The 20,073-nt window shown below is 31.8% G+C and overlaps 1 protein-coding gene across 5 annotated transcripts in view; it reads left to right on the plus strand.

Annotated features, from left to right (window-relative positions):
* ZNF280D (zinc finger protein 280D) overlaps positions 1-20,073 on the plus strand; it is a 241,826-nt gene that overhangs the window by 217,352 nt on the left and 4,401 nt on the right. For all 5 annotated transcript variants that reach the window (XM_072962371.1, XM_072962372.1, XM_031672733.2 and 2 more), the window contains 2 exons: positions 3,110-3,155; positions 19,833-19,888. In XM_072962371.1, the coding sequence (XP_072818472.1) occupies positions 3,110-3,155; positions 19,833-19,888 (102 nt within the window). The remainder of the gene's footprint in view (positions 1-3,109; positions 3,156-19,832; positions 19,889-20,073) is intronic.

The raw sequence follows: 20,073 nt of genomic DNA on the forward strand, positions 1-20,073 counted from the left end.
CTTGATAGAAGGGATTATGTCTTAACTTTGGACTGGACCTCTTAGCACAGTACTTGATGTATGTGCAGCCTGGTAAATGTATAGCTCAATCATCCATTCCACACATCTATTAACTCCTCTCAGAACAAATGATCAGAAGTGGTGCACTAGATGTTTTACTCTTACTTGCTAGTCTGATGATCACTATCCTAAGTTTTATCCTGAATGTGTAAGTGGAAGCTCTTGAGAACTGGTTGACTTTATTAGTAGCTTGTTGTAAACCTCTTAGCTTTTTTAGTTTGCTTATAAATATTCTTAAAGATTACATTTTGAAAATCAGCATTGAAATTTTTGGCTTTTAAATGTTTTTGGAAGGAAAGAATGTGGTCTGACTGAAATGAATCTGAACATTTCCCCCCTTATGACCCTTCCCTCTACCCCCATGGTATGCTTATAGTGTGAATGAAACCTCAGAAGAATACATTAATGTAATGTAACCAAAATACTCATGTTACATGTAGCTTTGGATTGGTCATGTCATCTGCAGAAAAATGCAAGTAGGGACATTTATTTCATTTTGAATTTTAGAGGGAAGGGATCGGCCTTTATTAGAAAGATCTATTTCAGCAGGTTTACATACAGAAGAAAAAGTACTTATTTGCAATCTTGATCTCTATTAACTGTTGTTGAAATTCATCACTAGTCAGCCCTTCTGTTCTCTTTACATTGAAATCTTAAATAGTGTTTGTTTTAAATGCTATACTACATTTTTCTATTAAAAAAGCAACATTCATCGGTGAAAAGTATAATTACCTAATGGCAGGTCATTAGCTCAGAACTTTGAGCTTAGCAAATTTCACTGTCTTCTACCAAGCAATTGAATTTCTCAAATGATGACTATTTCAGCAGGTATCTTTAATGAATAAAAATTACAGGTAAGAGCATTTTTTTCTTTTCAAAAGTGTTAATGATGTATTAGTAGTTATATTAAAATTTGTTAATCTTAATGTGTGCTTTTGTAGTTATAAAAGTGTAGTATACATTTTAATGCTGAATTTATAATGAAATTCTATGTAGTGTGCTTTTCTAATTTTTTTTCAGATTTGTTATTATAAATTTTTTCATAAGTTATTACAATTCTGTCCCTTCAACAGAATACCAGTATGGTTAAAGCCACAAAACAAGATTGTGAACATAAGCCTTTTATTGCTAGTTATTTCAATAATTAATTTTGTTCTCATCTACCAGTTTCTTAGCCAGTAAAATGAATACTTATAAAAACCTGTCACCAACCTCCCTTGCAGGAGATATTAAGAAAATTCAGTTTCCCCAGTTGAAATACCAGCAGTAATAGTAACACATGCTTAATAGCTTTCATTTTAATTGATGCATAAAATCAATTTATTAGAATAGTGATATGTGAAAATGATTAGCATGGTAATGTTTCTTCGGTAAGAATTTAAGGTCGGTCTTTGATAACATTTTCAACAGTAAGCTGAAAAGGAAAATTCTTCTATAAAATATTTTTAAACTATTTTGTGACCAGTTTGTTTCACAGTTTTCATACTGTTTTAAAATTATTAAATGCTTATAAATGATTATCAGTTGTAATATACGGTTATTTCAAAACTTCTTTAATCCAATATCTACTTTTTGTTTCTTCTGACTAATTTTCCATGTTTTCTTACAACTTTACACATGTTATTCTTAAAACTGTTACTTTCCCGTGTAAATTATTAAAGCAATAAAGTTGTACTTTACACTTAATATTATTTCATCTTTATGACTATTGTTTACAATTAAATATCTGAGAGAATTACAAAATCTTTAACCTCAAAAATGATACGCATTTGTGCATTTTGTCAATTTTTTGTGCAAATTTTATTCATTTAGTTGTCTAGCAAAATTAGTCAAAAATTATTGTAAACAGTACCAATATAGTGCTTCTAAAAAAAAAGGACATGTTCTATTTTAACTTGTTTGCAATTAGACATACTAAATAAAATGTACATAAGTAATTTTACACAGTTATATTGTTAATATCTAGAATAATATTAGCATTTGTAGACCTAATTTTTTAATGTGCCCTGAGAGAATGGATAAAGAGGGCTGTTTGCTAAGCCCATAATTCACTGAGTAATCATGAGGTGAGCTCTTAGGATGGTTGACATTTCTATCCTCCTAGATGTCTTCATTTTTGTCCATGAAATTTAAGTCAGTATAGTTGTTCCTTATGTTAAATATATTAGTCCTTCAGTGTAGTTACTAAGCCTTCATTAAGTTACGAATCACTAAACCATTTATTAATGACATTGCCGATCAGGTAGACACTCTACATATGCAGATTGAAATGGTTTAATATACAATATTAGTGAATAATATTTAGTTATCAACAGTTTCTAAAACAAACATCCTTTGAGAAAGCTAGCTTTTATGTTAAATTGATATATTTAAAAATATTTTATAGATGGCATATGCCTTTGTGAATGTTATAATAAGTTATAATTAGTATTTTTTTAGAAATCGAAGTTTAAAAATTTATAGCTAATATTTGAGCTATGCTTATGAAGGTTTTTAAGAGAATGTACCCTTCAAAATTCTAAATTCTGTAATTTTTCCACCTCTAGAGTAAGTTAATTGTAGTGTATATTGATATGACATTACTATTTTGAATTTTACAATAGATAAAATATATATTTTCTCTCACTTTTGGAGCCCTAGAGTAGTAAATACTGATGCATATTAAATATATTAAGCATATAATCTGCTTTTATTTTTTAAAGGGTAATTCTTTTTTGAAACTGTCTTACCAATGTGTTACTTCTTTTTTTAAAAAAATTGTATGTAACATAGAGAACATTTCTTAAGTGCTCTTGTTTTTAGAGAAGGAAATATATGTCTGTATTAATCTGTATTAATTTATTTAGAACATATATTGAATCTACTGTTTATTCTCTTGCGTTCTATTTTTCTCTTAAAATATTTACAGAAGTCATTTACTATTATAGTGTAAAATGTATATTAGTTTAGATTTATATTTAAATTATTTTAAGCATGCAAAAAAAAAATGTTTCATATTTTTCCACTGTAAACATAAAAAAAAATACTCAATACTTGTTTTGTTTTCAAGATTGAAAAATGAAGCTGCCAATAAGGAACAAGAACCTGTGTCTGAGGTAAATTTTGTAATATTTCGTACCTCTTAAAAGTTTGTACATTTGAAAGTATTGTTGGTGTGATTTTTAAAACAGCTCAATGTGCATATATCACTAACAATTATTGGCATGTTATCAGAAAGAAAAAAATTGTAATTTTGTTTTAATTATTTTAAAAATATCTAACCATAATTATGTAAAATTGTAAAGTGTTTTATTTTGACAAAAATATCATATATTTCACTTGCTTATTATTTAGTTCAACTAGTTAGTAATGGAGATAAATTTATTACTTAAAAATCCTGAAATCATTGAAGCATCAAACATCTGACACACTGGGAAATTAATCTTTCTAGAAAATTTTATTTTCTGGGGCTCTTCACAAAGATTTAAATAATTTTTAAAATGGAAATATTTTGAATATGTATTTAATATGGTTTAGCTATCCTAAACAGACACTTTGAATATAACACTCAAGGTCTAATCAATGAGTATAGAAATAACTTTGCTCAAGTACTTGCTTTCTTGATGTCAGTTTAAAAATATTGCTTAATACTACCTGTCTCTTTCTGAGTATGATGAAATGAGACAGGTCCAGCATTTATCTTTTGAATAGCATTTCTACCTTGTACAGTGAATAAGTGAAACCGAGAGAGGAGTATAGCCTTCTCCCGAGTGGCTTTCTGTTATCCCACAGAAAGTTTTCCTTTGACAGATTTTGAATTATAAATAAGTGTCTTTAACAGACATAGGATTTCTTAGTTAACTGTTTATTCTTGGGTGAGTTTTGGTGTTTGTGGGTTTTGAGGAATTGGTACATTTCATCTGAGATACTGAATTTGTATGTATAGAGTTGTTTGTAGTATTACCTTATTCTTTTAATGTCTGTGGGTTCTACAGTGAGTCCTCTTTCATTCCTTATGTTGATAGTTTGTGTGTTCTTTTTTGTTTCTAATGTTGTCATATATTTTACTTTTACTTAGGTTATAAAGACAGAATACAGTGTTACCATTTTTGTTTTTAATAGTCATTTTTAGAGCAGTTAAATACTTAAGACATTTTATATCCAACTTCATTTTCACCATTTCTAGTGTTTTTCATTTCTTTTTGTAGCTCTCAGATTCCATCAAGTATCATATTCCTTTTGCCTAAACAACTTCCTTTGAAATATCTCATGTTGCAGATCTACTAGTAATTACTTCTTGCATGCTTTTTCCTTCAAAAAAAATCTCTGTTTTTCATTTTTGAAAGTTGTTTTTGGTGAGTACAGAATTCTGGGTTGACTTTTCTTTCCCCCATTTAAAGAAATTGTCTTTTGGCTTACATATTTTCTGACACGATGTCTTATTGTAATTTTTATCTTTGTTTCTGTATATGTATGTAATGTGTCAATTTTCTTTAGTTGCCCTCAAGTTTTTGTCTTTGTCTTTAGTCTTTATCAGTTTGAATATGATGTGTCTGAGTCTGGTTTGTTCATTTGTTTATTTATATGTTTATCTATGTTTATTTGTATATTTATTTTTGACATTCATTCTGATTGGTATTCTTACTTGCCTTGTGTCTTCTACTCTGGGCTTCCAATTACACGTATGTTTTACCATTTGATGTTATTCCCTATTCTTAGATGGCCTGTTCTAGTCTCCTCACTCCCTCCTCCCCCTGCACTCTTTTTTTTTCTTTTGAGTTTCAGTTTGGGTAAACCCTATCTATTGGCCTGTTTACTGATTGATCTTTCAGTTGTGTCAGATTTACTGGTGAACCCATCAAAACATCTTTTAATCTCTGTCATTGTGCTTCTTTTTCTACCAAAGCATTTAACATATTAATCATAGTCATTTAAAATTTCCTGTCTGATAGTTCTAACAGCTGGGTTATAACTAAGTGGTTCTGCTGATTATTTTATCCTCTGACAATGTATTTCCCCCCATTCCTGCTTTTTCTGTGTATGTTTGATTGAAAGCAAGACATTATATGTGGGACTGAGATCAACAGTATTAATAGCTGAAAATGGACATACCTTTTCTCATGTTAGGCTATTAGTGTGGGATTTGGGTCCACATAGTAGTGAGTTGATTTGGGTTTTGGTTTTTCAATCACTGTGGTTACCCTTTATATACCACCAGGTTCAATTCCTGTACTGTTTCCTTGTGTGTAGGATAGGAGTTGCATTGCTGGAGGTTTTTTTGTGTGTGTGTCCTTGCTCAACACTCAGTTTTAGTCTTTCCTTGTGAGACTGAACCACAGAGGTTGTCTCTCTCTGCACACTTGCCTTTCTTCTAGCAGTACTGCTGTTGCTTGTTATTTGATGTTTGCTGGCCTAGTGGTAGGCGATGGGAATTGTGGTGATTTTGTCTGTTGTTCTGAGGCTCTTAAGCTGGCTCTGTGTCTGTGGGTCTTGAGAATAGAAATGTTTTCTTCTGTCACCCAGCCACAGTTGGTTCTTATACACTGGGGGCAGCAGGGTTTGCCTGTCTTTTTTCCAAATATGTAAAGGCATGGACATGAAGATTTGTGAATTCATCATTTCATGACATTGCCCATTGATTCTTTCTTGATGCAGTCATTCTTGAATAAATCATCAAACTCTTACTTTCCTTTGATTGCTTTGTTTCATCTGTGTCAAGTAAAACCAGTTGGTTACATAAACCAACTTTCTTAAGTTTATTTTTTGTTAAAAGAAAAAAGGCTTATGCTAAAAATTTAGCAAGCCATAAGCAGAGTTAAGAGAAGCCATATTGAATGCAAGGCCACATAAAACAATCTTGGCCTGGGCTATTTCAAGTATAAATGTGGTGTGGATAGTCCCTTGAATAGATACAGGTGTTTGTTTTAAGAACACATGTGATATGGTGGATAGCTTGAATTAATCTTCAAGAGGTTGATCAGATGCATTGTAGTAAAATCAATGTTATCATACCCCAATAATATTTTCCTATTACCACTTTTTCATTTGTATGGTTTTACATTTCCTTCTTCAAACTTAATTCCTTTCATATACTGGATTGTATTTGGAATTCATATTAATATAGTCTACTTCTAAAACAGCCTCTGGTCTTCTACTATGTATATTCTATACACTGCAACATTCTACTGCTTTTGTTTGCTAACTATATATAGATATAGATAGATATATGCACCATGACTCTTCCCCTTTGGTCTCGGCTAGTGTAGTTGCATTGTAACTAAATAGGGAGGTGAGAGAGAGGAAGTATGTGCAGATGCCTTTCTCTTTCCTTGCTTCCTCGCCTGGCCATTAGGGGACACTTGATAACATGTTCCAGGAATCTTTGTGTTGGGAACAAAGATTAATAAAATTATTTCCCTATCCCCAAAGTGGCCAAAATCTAGTAGGACAACTAGATGAAAGAATTGTAATCCAGTAAGATAACTACATATTCCAAGTTTATCAAGTATGGTAGATACACACAGGAGTCCCCTTAGGGTGACTTTATGGTGTTTTCCTCTCTTTTTAAAGATTCTTTTCTCAGTTCAAACATATACACCATATGCAAAATAGAGGATCCCTGTGATTTCATTAATGAGGTGTGAAACTAACTCTAGTTTTTATTCCTATAATACTATTTGGGCTATCCATAAAGAATCCCTAAGGTTTTTATTTTTGTTTTTTGTTATATTTTCTTTGCTTTTTGCTTTGTAACTTTTTCAGATCTTGAGGATTTCAGACCTTGTAGAATTACTTTTTGTCAAAATAAAAGTTAAAAAATTTGTGCAGATAGTTTATCATAAAAGTAGTGATTCATCTCCCTCACCCTTTTTCATCCAACTCTTTAGAGGCAGCCATTTTCAACTCTTTTAGCTGTTTGAGCTAATATTTATCTCCATGTTTCTAAATAATATAACCATATTTTATTAATTTGTCTTTTTTTGACACTATGACTGACTGGTACAGTATTAAAATTTACTTCTCTAGACCACCATGCATACTTTCCTCTTTCTCCCCAGCATCCAAGCCAGGGCCAGAATTAGTGAGGCAAGTGAAGTCTCACGTCTGGCAGGAGATTTAAGGGGGCTTCAAAAAATTCAGTAATGAGGTAAATAATTTCATTTAATATTTATAAAAATCAAAACTAATGCAGAGTAATCTGTGACGAACATAATTTCAAAATTTTAATTAAAGACAGGCTCCATCCCTACTCTTGTATAATCCTGAGAGTCATACACATGGGGGACACAAGCACAATGAGCTGAGTCTCTCACTTGCTGTTTTTTTTCTAATGATCTTTTTTAGTCATGAAGAAAGGTGACGAGTTGTTTTCATTGTTTGTAGTTTCAATCCATAGTATTGCTAAGTGAAAGAGAAAGTTTTATTTAATTATGCATACATGCTTATGTGATTTTTATAATATTATTAAGAGCACCAAGTTATGTAATACAAATTTTGTTTATTAATATATTTGACCTTTCACAAATGAAATTTGATGAAATGCCAAAATTTCCTGAAAAAGTATTTTCTTATCAGGGAACTTTATACTTTCTTCACTTAAAAGAGTTATAATTTACTGTTACTCACGTACTTATGTAAAATATATTTTTCACTACTTGTTTTTCACTACATTGGTCTAAAAACCTGGTATGTAGTTTTCTGCTGTTTTTAATTACTGATTTTCATATTTTTATACAAATATTGATTTAGACCTCTGTTAAATATAATTTATATGAATTAAGTTAAGTCACATAAAGTCATACTATAATAACAAAGTCAGTATATTAAACTGAATATATTAATTTAAAATATATTTAAAATTTATACTAAAATTCTTAAAAATAAATATGAAATCTAAACAGTCAAGTAGTCCATTGTTTAAAGAAGAAGAAAAATACATGCAGAAATTGATCAGAATTGTAGGAGACACAAACAGGTTTGCGTAGGAAAAAAATTCCAGCTACTTAAAATGAAATCTCTAACATTGACACTATTAGAATAGAATTACTATGAAATGTAGAGATAAAGAATTTTCTTTGAATTGTGAGTTAAATATAAGAAAATGAAACATTAGAAATTTCAGAAGCTAATGTATACATGTACAAGAAAATAAGAAGATGCCATTTGAACTAAATTTTTAATTCCTCATCAGGGACACCTATTTCTAATAAAGTAAAAATGGTTTCAATAGAGTGTGGGCCTTTGCCAAGATAAGGTGCAGATTTTAGATGTGTTTCAAAGGCTGGACGAAGATTTTCAAAAGATGGATCTTTTAAGAAATAGTCTAGTGGTGAGTTGATTCATTATGATTGGCTCATTTATTCCAAAGAGTCCTTGTCTTTGTTTTGTTTCCTGTGCATTCTTTTTAGCAAAAATACAAGAGTCATTATTTTGCAACTCAAAATTTGTTTCAAAGACTGGAAAACTTTGAACAGAATTTGTGATCATGAAAATCTCATTTCATCATGATGCTTTTTTAAAATGAAAGTTTTTTTAAGTGTATATTCAAACTGATAGTTTAATAGATGATGCTTTACAGAATGTGACAAAAAATATGTGAGTGATTTTACATATTGTATATTTTGTGCAAAAATAATTTATCTCTCAAAGGATCACAAGAAAGTACTGAAAGTCCAGATGCTGGAATGTTTCTAAGTTCAGCTGAACTAAAGACATTATAATCATATAGCTCATCATTAAAAATACTGTTTTATTTGTCTCGTATAATTCAAAACAAATTTCTAATGTTCTTAGCAAATCATGTTAAATCCGAGATACTATTGAGAATAAAGGAAGCACAATACTTTTCCTTGCTTTTTGATTATAAACCAGTTATAGTACATCATGCATGAATGTTTATGATTACTAGGTATGTTTACATTAAGAATGATGTCATCGCAAGAGTAGAAAGTTTTCACTTAATTGAAAAGAGAAAGTGGATCATTATATTTCAGTAAAGTTGTTATTTTAAAAAAAGACTAGATAGATACGGTTTAGCTTATGAGATTACTAATAAGATAGAAAGAGAAGATATTTATGTAAAAAAATTATCCAAATCAGAATATGATAATGGAGTAGATATGGCAGATGTATACAAGAGTGTACAAGCCAATATTTCTCCCCCAAAATAATTATGCCAAATTTGTGCTTTGCTCAGCTCATAACATAAGTTAATGTAAAAAATGCTGCATCTGTGAATTCAAATATCTTTTTTAGTAGTGTACAAAGGATGCATATTTTGGGAGTGAGATAATTCAGTGAGCAGATGGAATATTCTTGTCAATTCTAAAACAACACTAAAATCACATGCAGATACCTGACGGGCATCAAGATTAAATGCAATCAAGACACTGCACACAAATTAAAGATGTTTATCAGATATGAAAAGATACAATATCAAAAGTCAAAATACATTATGCTGAGTTTAAAAGCATCTTGGTACAAATATATTACAGTTTTTTACACAAATTATATGGGATGATATTTTGAACAAAGTGGCAAAAGTTTGATAAAGTTTTACAATCAGAAAACATGACCTTATATAAAGCTGCATGTGTAATAAAAATCCTATTCCTTTGCTTACCACAAATGAGAGAAAATAATTTTGAAGGTGTGTTCAATAAATGTAAAATTTGGGCAAGAGATATGAATATTCTTACTGAATTTGAAAATAAGTGAAAAAGAAAAGATATTGGAAATGCATGAATCCACTGAGAGTATTGATATTTATGGGAAAAGTGCTTATCAAATAGATATTAAGGTCATAAATGCCCTAACTTCATATTTGAAATAGATATATGAAAAATTAAATGAAATGTCTTCAGATTTTTAAATGAGAAAAGTTATTTCCTATAAATTACATCTGATTTACAAAAATCAGCTAGTGACTCAGTTCTTAAATATTCTGACAATGTAAGTTCCAGAGAAATTTCATGTGGAATAGTTAAAAGCAGCATACAGAATCAGTAAATTGTGATACAATATGAACATTATGTTTTGGTCTTCTAAAACTGATTAGCAAAATGGTATTCAGAATTTTAAAACAATATCAGCCACAGTAGCATCCTGGAAAAGAAGTTTCAGTAAGCTAAAGTTAATATTACATTATTTAAAATTTTCACTTGGACAAGAAAAATTGGCAAACATGGTAATATACTTATTTGAAAACAAGAAAAGAATTAGATTTTCTAAGTATTATTAATGTGCTTGCTTCCATTAATGCCAGTAAAGTAAAATGATAATGAATTCTGGTTTTGGTGGGCATAAAATGTTTAATCTTAAACTACTGTTGTAAGTTTAATATATCTGCTTTTCAATTTTTCAACATTTTTCAAGTACTTTAATGTTCTGGGAGAAAACATTTTAAAATATACAGAGAGGATGATTCTAGGAAGATGGCATAGTAGGAAGCACCAGGAATCTGTCTCCCCACCTAGACAACAGTTACACTGGCAAAATCTCACTGATAAAACTCTTTTGGAGTTCTAAAGTCTGTTGAAGGATTGCAACTTCCAGATGAAGACCTGGAGGGTAAATTGCCTTTAATTTCAGTTAATTTGAGCACTTAGCACTGTAGCAGCCATGTGACAGGCAGCTGTGCCCATGTTCCTGGAGCAGTATGCACACGACTTATGGGAGCCAGGGTGAGCCAAAAAAGACCTTGTCCTCCAGGTATTGGGTATCTGTGCTCTTCTCGGTGATTGCTGTTTCTTATCAGAGTTGCATACAAAGAAGTGGACATAATGCAGACATTATTGCTGCACCTTCCCCCATTGTTGCAAGCCCCTCCCCCTCCAGCACAATTGACTTTCAGGAAATTTAAAGGGACAGCCCTTTTTCTTCCTCATTTTTCACTTTTTCCCCTTTCAGGAGCCAGACATTAAAGACTAGCACATTCAAAAACAACTATATATGGGTAAAATTAGTGAGTGATTGCATATGCCCAGGGAAAGTACCAGAAAAGACATGAGAAGACCGTAAGTTTATACCTCAGGCTGATCTGGGAACAGAGACAGCCTACAACAATAAAAATAAAAAATAAAATAAAAATAAACAAAGCCAGCAAATGCTGGGGAAGGGAGAGAATCTAATTCCCACAGAGTTACTGCATTATTAGATCCAAATGTCCAATGTTCAACAAAAAATCAGAAGGCATACAAAGAAACCAGGAAAGATAGCCTTTTAAAAGAAAAAATCAACAGAAACTATTCCTGAAAAAAAAAGACATAATGGCAGATATATTAGACAAAGACTTTAAAACAACTGTCCTAAAGATGTCCAGAGTATGTGGAGAAAGTCAAGGAAACAGTATGTGAACAAAATGGAAACATAAATAAAAGGAAAGAAAACCTACAAAGAGACCAGAAAGAAAGTCTGGAAATGAGATATGCAATAACTGAAAATGAAAAATTCGGTAGAGGGATTCAAAGGCAAGTTTGAGCAGACGGAAGAAAGAATCTGCAAACTTGAAGATAAGACAGTGGAAATTACTGAGTTTGAGGAACAGGAAAAAAAAAGATAAAAGAAAAGTGAACAAAGCCTAAGGGAACTGTAGGAGACCATTAAGCAAACCAACATACATATCATGAGAGTCCCAGAAGAAGAAGAGAGAAAGGGGCAGAGAGAATAATTGAAGAAATAATGACTGCAGACTTCCCCAATTTGATAAAATACATGAATATAAACTTTCAGAAAGCACAAAGAACTCCAAGTAAGATTAACTCAGAGACCCATGCTGAGGCATTTTGTAATCAAACTTTCATTAGATAAAGAGACTCTTGAAAGCAGCAAGAGAGAAGTGAATTATCACATACAAGGGATTCTCAGTAAAATTATCCACATTTTCTCATCAGAGAAATCTCTTCAGAAGAGATTTCTCATCAGAAGAGATTTCTCATCAGAAACTTTGGAGGCCAACAGGCAGTGGATCAATATATTTAAAGTGCTAAAAGAAAAAAATAAAATCAAGAATCCTATTTCCAGCACTACTGTCCTTCAAAAATTAGAGAGAAATTAAGAATTCTTCATATAAACAAAACTGAAAGAGTTGGTGACCACTAGATCTGCCCTGCAAGAAATGCTCAAGGGAGTCCTGAATGGTGAAATGAAAGGACATCACATGGTAACTCAAAGCTCTCTGGCAAAATAAAGATCTCAGTAAAGGTAAGTTCATGGGCAATTATGAAAGCTAGTATTTTGTAACAGTGGTTTATAGCTGTACTTTTTGTTTTCTACATGAGTTAAAAGATGAATAATTTAAAGGAAAAAAAGACAATTATTAGTGTAAAAGCTAGTATTACTGTAACTTTGGTTTGTAACTCCAAATCTCATTTCCTACGTAAGTTAGGAGGCTGATGCATTTAGAATAATTATTAGTTTATGTTTGGGTACACAATGAATAAAGATGTAACTTTATGACATCAACAACCAAAATGGGTTATATATGAACAGACTTTTTGTATGTTATTGAAGTTAGCTGGTATATATCCAAATTAGAGAGTTGTAACATTAGGATGTTAAATGTAATCCTCATGGTAGCCATAAAGGAAATAGTTACAGCGTATACACTAAAGGAAATGAGAAAGGAATCGAAACATTTCACTCCAAAAAAATCATTACAAAAAAGAAGTCATAATGTAGGAAATGAGAGCCAAAAACATGACATATAGTACAATGACAGAAATAAGTCCCTTATCAGTAGTTAATTTAAATGTAAATGGATTAAGCTTCCCAGTCAAAAGACAGAGCTAAGCAGAATGGATAAAAACACATGATCCAACTACATGCTGTCTACAAGAGACTCACTTGAAATTCAGAGAGACAAGCTGAAAGTGAAGGGACAAAAATAGTATAACAGTCCATGCAGATAGTAACCGAAAGAGAACATGGATGGCTTTACTAATATCAGACAAAATAGACTTTCAATCAAGAAAGCTTGCAAGAGAAAAAGGCATTATATATTAATAAAAATGTAATACAGCAAGAAGATAGAACAATTAAAAAGTTAAACTACTAAAGACAGACCGCCAAGATAAATGAAGCAAAAACTGAGGGAATTAAAGGGAAAACTAGACCGTTCTATAGTAACAGCTGGAGGCTTCAGTACCCTACTCACAATAGTTGATAGAACAATCAGACATAAGTAAGGACCTAGAGGACTTAAACCTACTAGATTTTGCACACATACACAGAACACTCTACCCAGCAAGAACAAAATACACATTCTCCCAAGTGTAGTTGGGACATTTTCCACGATAGACCATATAGTAAGCCACAAACTAAGTCTCAGTTGATTTTAAAAGATAGGTGGCATACAAAGTATCTTCCCTGATCACATCAGGTTGAAATTAGAAATCAATAATAAAAGGAAAACTGAAAAATTCACCAGATTGTGGAAATTTAACAACATACTTTAAAACAACCAATGAATCAAAGAAGAAATCACATGAGAAATTAGAAAATACTTAGATAAGAGTGAAAACAAAAACACAACATACCAAAACTTATAGAATGCAATGAAAGTGATACTAAAGGGGAAATATATGGCTGTAAATGCTTACATTAAAAAATAAGATGTCTCGAAGCAGCAACCTAACTGTACAACTTAAGGAACTTGAAAAAGAAGAACAAACTAAACCCAAAGCTGGCAGAAGGACTGAAATAAGATTTGTACAGAAATAAATGAAATAGAGACTAGAAAAGCAACTGAGAAAACCCATGAAAAGTTGGTTCCTTGCAAAGATCAACAAAATTGACGAAGGTTTAGCCAGAAGGACTTAAAAAGAGAGAAGGCTTAAATTACTAAAATCATAAAAGAAAACTGGAAAATTACAACCAATTCTATAGAAATAAAAGGGATCATAAGAGAGTATTATGAACAGCTGTATGCCAGCAAACTGGATAAACTGCACGAAATGGACAAATTGCTCTTGCTACGAAGACTAAATCATGAAGAAATAGAAAATCTGAATAGTCCTGTAACTAGGAAGGAGACTGAATCAGTGATAAAAAATCTCTGAATGAAGAAAAGCCCTTGACCTGATGACTTCTCCAATGCATTCTACCAAACATCTAAATAAGAACTAATACCAATTCTTTCAAACTCTTCCAAAAATTGAAGAGGAAGAAATACTTCCTAACTCATTCTGTGAGGCCAGCATTACCCTGATACCAAAGTCAGACAAAAAAACACTACAAGAAAATAAAACTACAGACCAGTATCCCTTAAGATCATTGATGAAAAAACCCTCAACAGAGTATTAGCAAACAGAATCCATCAGCATATTAAATGGATTATATACCATCTACAAATTGGATTCATTCCTGGAATCCCAGGATGGTTCCAAATATGAAAATTGATTAGTATAATAATACACATCAAGGAAAGGAAGCAATAAAAACCACATTATCAGCTCAATTGATGCAGAAAATGCATTTGACAAAATTTAACACCCTCACAAGATAAAAATGCTCAACAACCTAGAAGTAGAAGGAAACTACTCCAACCTAATCAAAGCCACATATGAAAAACCCACAGCCAACGTCATATTCAATGGTTAAAGACCAAAAGAATTTCCTCTAAGATCAAGACAGGGATGCCTGCTTTTACTACTTCTTTTCAGCATGGTACTACTGAAAGTTCTAGCCAGAGCAGTCAGTCAAGAAAAAGAGATAAAAAGCATCCAAATTGGACAAGAAATAAAATTATCTCTGTTAGTAGATGATATTCATATGTTGAAAACCTCAGAGATTCCACACAAAAACCCTATTAGGACTAAAATTAATTCAGCAAAGTAGCAGGATACAAAAATGAACACACAAAAATCAGTTGCACTTCTATACACAAATAATGAACAATCCGAGAAGGAAATTACAAAAACAAAACAATTTACAATAGCAACAAAAGAAGAAAATACTTAGGAATTAACTTAATTAAGGAGGCAAAAGACTCCTATAATGAAACTATAAAACCTAGTGAAATAAATTAGAGAAGACAAATAAATGGAAAGAGATTCCATCTTTATATATTGAAAGACTTAATATTGTTAAAATGCCATTACTACCCAAAGCAATCTACAGGTTTTTATTGCAGTCCCTACAAAGAAATCACAAGAATCCCAAAGTTTTTTTTTTTTGTAGAAACAGAAAAGCTCATCCTAAAATACATATGGAATCTCAGAGGAATTCAAATGGCCAAAGTAGTTTTGAAAACTGCAGGACTAATTGCATGTAATAAAGAGCCCAGAAATAAACCCTTGTCTATAGGTTCAAGTGATTTTTACAATGGTGCCTAGACAATGGGGAAAGAAGTCTTTTCAATAAATGATGCTAGGAAAACTGGATATCCACGTGCAAAATAATTTACTTGGATTTTTACCTAGCACTGTATAGAAACATTAACTCAAAACTAATGAAGGACTTACAATGTAAGACCCAAAATGATAAAACTTCTTAGAATAAAACATAGGACAAAAACTTAATGGCATTGAAATTAAAAGTAATTTCTTGGTTATTATACCAAAGGCACAGATAATTTAAAAATAGACAAATTGCACAAATTAAATTTTTTGTACATTTAATACACTATCCAGAGAATAAAAAGGCAACCCATAGAATGGGGTAAAATAGTTGTAAATCATATATCTGATAAGAGATTAATATCCAGACTATATTGAGAATTCCTAAAACTCAACAACAAAAAATAAACAGCCCAATTCAAAAATAGATAAAGGACTTGAACAGACATTTCACCAAAGAAAATGTTTGAATGGCCAATAAGCACATGAAAAGATGTGCAACATCACTAATCATTAGAGAAATACAAATTGAAATTGCAGTGGGATACCACCTCACACCCATGAGGATGGCTACTATCAAAAGCAAAACAAAACAAAATGAATGTTGGCAATGATGTGGAGAAATTGGAACACTTGTGTACTATTGATGGAATGTAAAATTCTACAGCAATGTGGCAGTCCTTAAACAAATTATGTGATCCAGCAATTCCACTTTTGGGTTTATTGAAAAGAATTGAAAGCAGAGAATCAAAGAGATATTTGTACACCAATTTTCGTAGCAGCATTATTCACAATAGCTAAAACTTGGAAGTAAACCAAGTGTCCATCAGTAGATGAACGGACAAGCAAAATGTGGCACATACATACCATGGAATATTCAGCTGTAAGAAGGAAGGGAATTCTACAATATGGATGAACTTTGAGGACATTTTGCTAATGAAGTAAGCCAGTCAACAGGAAGACAAATATTGTATGATTTCACTTATATGAGGTACTTAGAGCAATCAAAATCAAAAGAGAGAGTATAGTGGTGGTTGCCAGAGGCTGGGGGGGAGGGAAGAATGGGGAATTATTGTTTGATGTGTGTAGAATTTCAGTTTTACAGGATGAAAAAATTTGGAGATGGATGGTGGTGATGGTTGCATAACAATCTGAATGTATTTAATGCCACTGTATTGTACATTTTAAAAATGATTTAAGATGGTAAATTTTATGTTTTATGTATTTTACCTCGGGTTCCAATTTGGCTTGGCAAAGCACTGATTTTCTAAACTTAATTGCTTATTTGGGTTGCCATATGTTTAATTTTGAATCGCTCTGTAATTTTTTTATTTGTTCTTTAATTCTTTCATTTTCATAGTTTTTGTTCTTGTTTAATGGATGTAATAACATCTCATATCTCAAGGGATATTAAGTATATATCAATTATATATATATATATACACATATGTATATATTTCTTTTGTTCCCAGCAATGTCTCTGATGTCTCCTAGCCTCTTTCTTTATTCTCTTGTTTATTTTGATCTCTGATTTAAAGAAGGTATTCAGTTGTGTGGTGATCCTTGGCTGTCCATACATATTAAAAAGTGAAGCTTTAAAAAAGTTTATTGAAAACCCTGTTTGGACAGGGACAGGGCTACCTTACATGGCCATACAGGTTGTACACTGCAACACTCTAGAGGGGACAACCTTGGTACTCTCAAAATTTATTGATGTTTACTGTACTAGAAATTAAATATATGAAACTTAAAAAATATTGTTACTTATAATACATAAATATTTTTCTGAGAAATAACTATTTGTCAAAACAAAATAAATTTAGTTAGGAGAATGAAACTGTTTTACACTTTTGCATATGTCTTAAATGTCCAGTTAAATAGAAGAAAATGATTTTCGTGTTTCTGCATTCAATCTGTTGTGATATCTTATTTTGGTTGAAATATATGAAGAATACCCAGCTTCATCCAGTACTTTAAAAATCTATTCAGTTAACTGTGATTTTTTCTTCTCTTATATGACATCAAAAGTAGACAAGTGGAAGTTTTCTTAAAGGTTTGTTGCAACATGGAATCTGACTCCTTATCGCTGAACTTCTTGTACTTTGTTAGATTAAAATCGATTGGTCTGTCTTACACTTTGATTGGATCTTTAACCATGCATGATTTTATAACATCATGCATTAGTCATTTGGAATATATTGGTTCACTGGTTACATAGATCTTCCAAGTGATGACATGTTTCATTATATAACATCAAGTAATCACATGCATTAATGTTAGCATTAACCTCATGAATAGTGGCTATAAGTTTTCCTAAAATTTAATTTCTCCTTGAGTTTTATTACTGGCAACAAATACTATCAGTTGTTTTCTTCGATGTGAAAATCTCACTTTGTCAATTTTGAAGAAAATGTCTTCTAAATACTCAAGTATAAATATTCATAGTTTGACAGTTATTCTGTAAAATAAAAATGATGTTCCATGAAAAAATTGTGGCTAAGTTCTGCTTGCAACTCAGTCACAGACCCAGGTGTTTTCAGCGTGCAATAGCAGTGCTGTATGTATATTTGCTATTTCATTACGCAGACTTAAAAAGACATGCACTCAAGGATTGATACTCAGTAAAATTAATTTTACTGCTGGTGTGTGCCAGTGGGGAATACAATGATTGCCAGTACAATTTTGGTTTGATGTCAGTGCCTTGATTTGTGTTAAGATTCCAGTATTTTTACTCACCACTGCTTTAGTACCAACCATTTTAACCTCACATACCTCCTGGAAGTGTCTGGGAGGCCACATGCATGTGTGAACCACACTTGGAGAACTGCTGATGTGGATTATATTGTGAAGGTTGCCTCCTGGATTAGTGCGCTCTATGACCTGCACAGTCTGCATGACAATTGTTTAGATTCAACACAGGAAAATCAGATGCTGAACTGACTGTTCTATGGTGGGGAGGATGCTCTCAAAGCCTTTGAGGCTGATAATTTCATCCAAAGAGGCATCTTTTAGATTCCAGCTGGGGGTGGTGTGGTGAAGAGTGGTTTCTCTGGCTGCTAGCATCTGGAAACCAGGCAGGGAGATATAAGTGAGTTCCTTTATTCAGTTTATGGACTTTACTAAATTTTTCTGTTTTCTTTCAGTACCTCATGCCTGCCCTTTGCCATTCCTGGTGTTCACAAGTCTAGACTGTCTCCAGTTCAGAGAGTTAACCTTTGGCCTAAGCGATAGAGGAAAGGATAGGTACCTGTTGTATGAGTTGGGAAAGAACATTTAGATTTCTCAGCAGTACTCATGCTTCATTTTTGCCTTTTAAGTTTTGGATATTGTACTGAATTTCTCCAAATACCAGATCTTTTATGTTCTCTGGGCAAATTGATTCTCTTCTCTTTGCACTCCTCTGCTCAGACATTTCATCGTGACTTCCTCCACACTGTAAAGTCAATTTCCATTTCCCCAGCCACTTTGCACCTAAAAATTTGTTGAAATCTCTTTGACAGTTAGTATGCTTTGATGTTTCCTTGGTCTTTATCACTGAAAATGTTTTATTTCTTTACCTGCATTTTAGCATTTTAGCAGAGTTTTTGGAGAGTGAGGAAATAAATGTACATGATCAATACACCACAATCAATTTCACAGGCTTGAGTCAGTCACCATAGCAACTACGAGCTGAACCTAGATTTGAAACTTCACCACTTATTGTTTTTGATATTGCCTTGGGTTTTCTGCTTAACCCACGCAGTCTTTATTCTCCTTTGTAAAAATGGAGTTTATAATATCTAATATGAGGATTAAATGAGGTACTGAATATAAAGTTCTTAACATACCACCTCATACATCATATATGCTCAATAACTGGTAATTGTTATAAACTGCTGGGCAGACCTCTGGCCTACTGAGGTTTTATTGTATTCTTTCCTCCTCATTAAACATGTGAAATAAGCAGAGTATTTCATTTGTCTTTCATTTAATGTTACTTGGTTTGACAATGGAAGGGTTACCATGACTCCAAATATAAAATTAAAATTTTAGAAATGTTTTATCTAAGTATCTGTATTTAATGTGTGTATAAAATACTGCAGATGAAACTTATTCAAATTCAAGGTGTCTTTTACTGGTTTCTAATCAAGTCTTTGTAATTATGGCCCATATTTGAAAGAATTTAAGAGAAGCAGGTATTCTTATAACTGGATAACCGTTTCACGTCCTTGATTCAGAAACTTTTGGCACACTGAAATATCTTACCGGTTTTTTAAAAAGCAATTTTTGAAATTCTGCTTTTAATTATGAAAATTATTCTAATACATACTTTAAATTGAGAAATTGTTTTTCTATTTCTTTTGTATATTAGATCACACACTTAAGTTCTTTTTATCTAGAAAGTTTAGTATAATAAAAGTCATTTACTATAAGTTTGGTTAAATTAACATGAAAGAAAAATATGATTAATCATTTCAGGAAATTCCAAGACCTAATATGGCTGAAGGAGAAAGAGAAACATCAAATTCTGAAAGGTAATCATAAGGAAAAACTGAATCTCTTGAAATTCATGTATATGATACTTGAGCTGTGTCATATTTCAGTTAATTGGCAAAGGGCTATTTAACTTTTGTTTATGGTGTTGCTTTTAGTAATGGCTTTTAATTAAAATCAAATTTTGAAATTTTAATACAACAAAAATATACTGCAGATCCTTAGT

This window comes from Vicugna pacos, chromosome 6, assembly GCF_048564905.1.
Source record: "Vicugna pacos chromosome 6, VicPac4, whole genome shotgun sequence".
NCBI lineage: Eukaryota > Metazoa > Chordata > Mammalia > Artiodactyla > Camelidae > Vicugna > Vicugna pacos.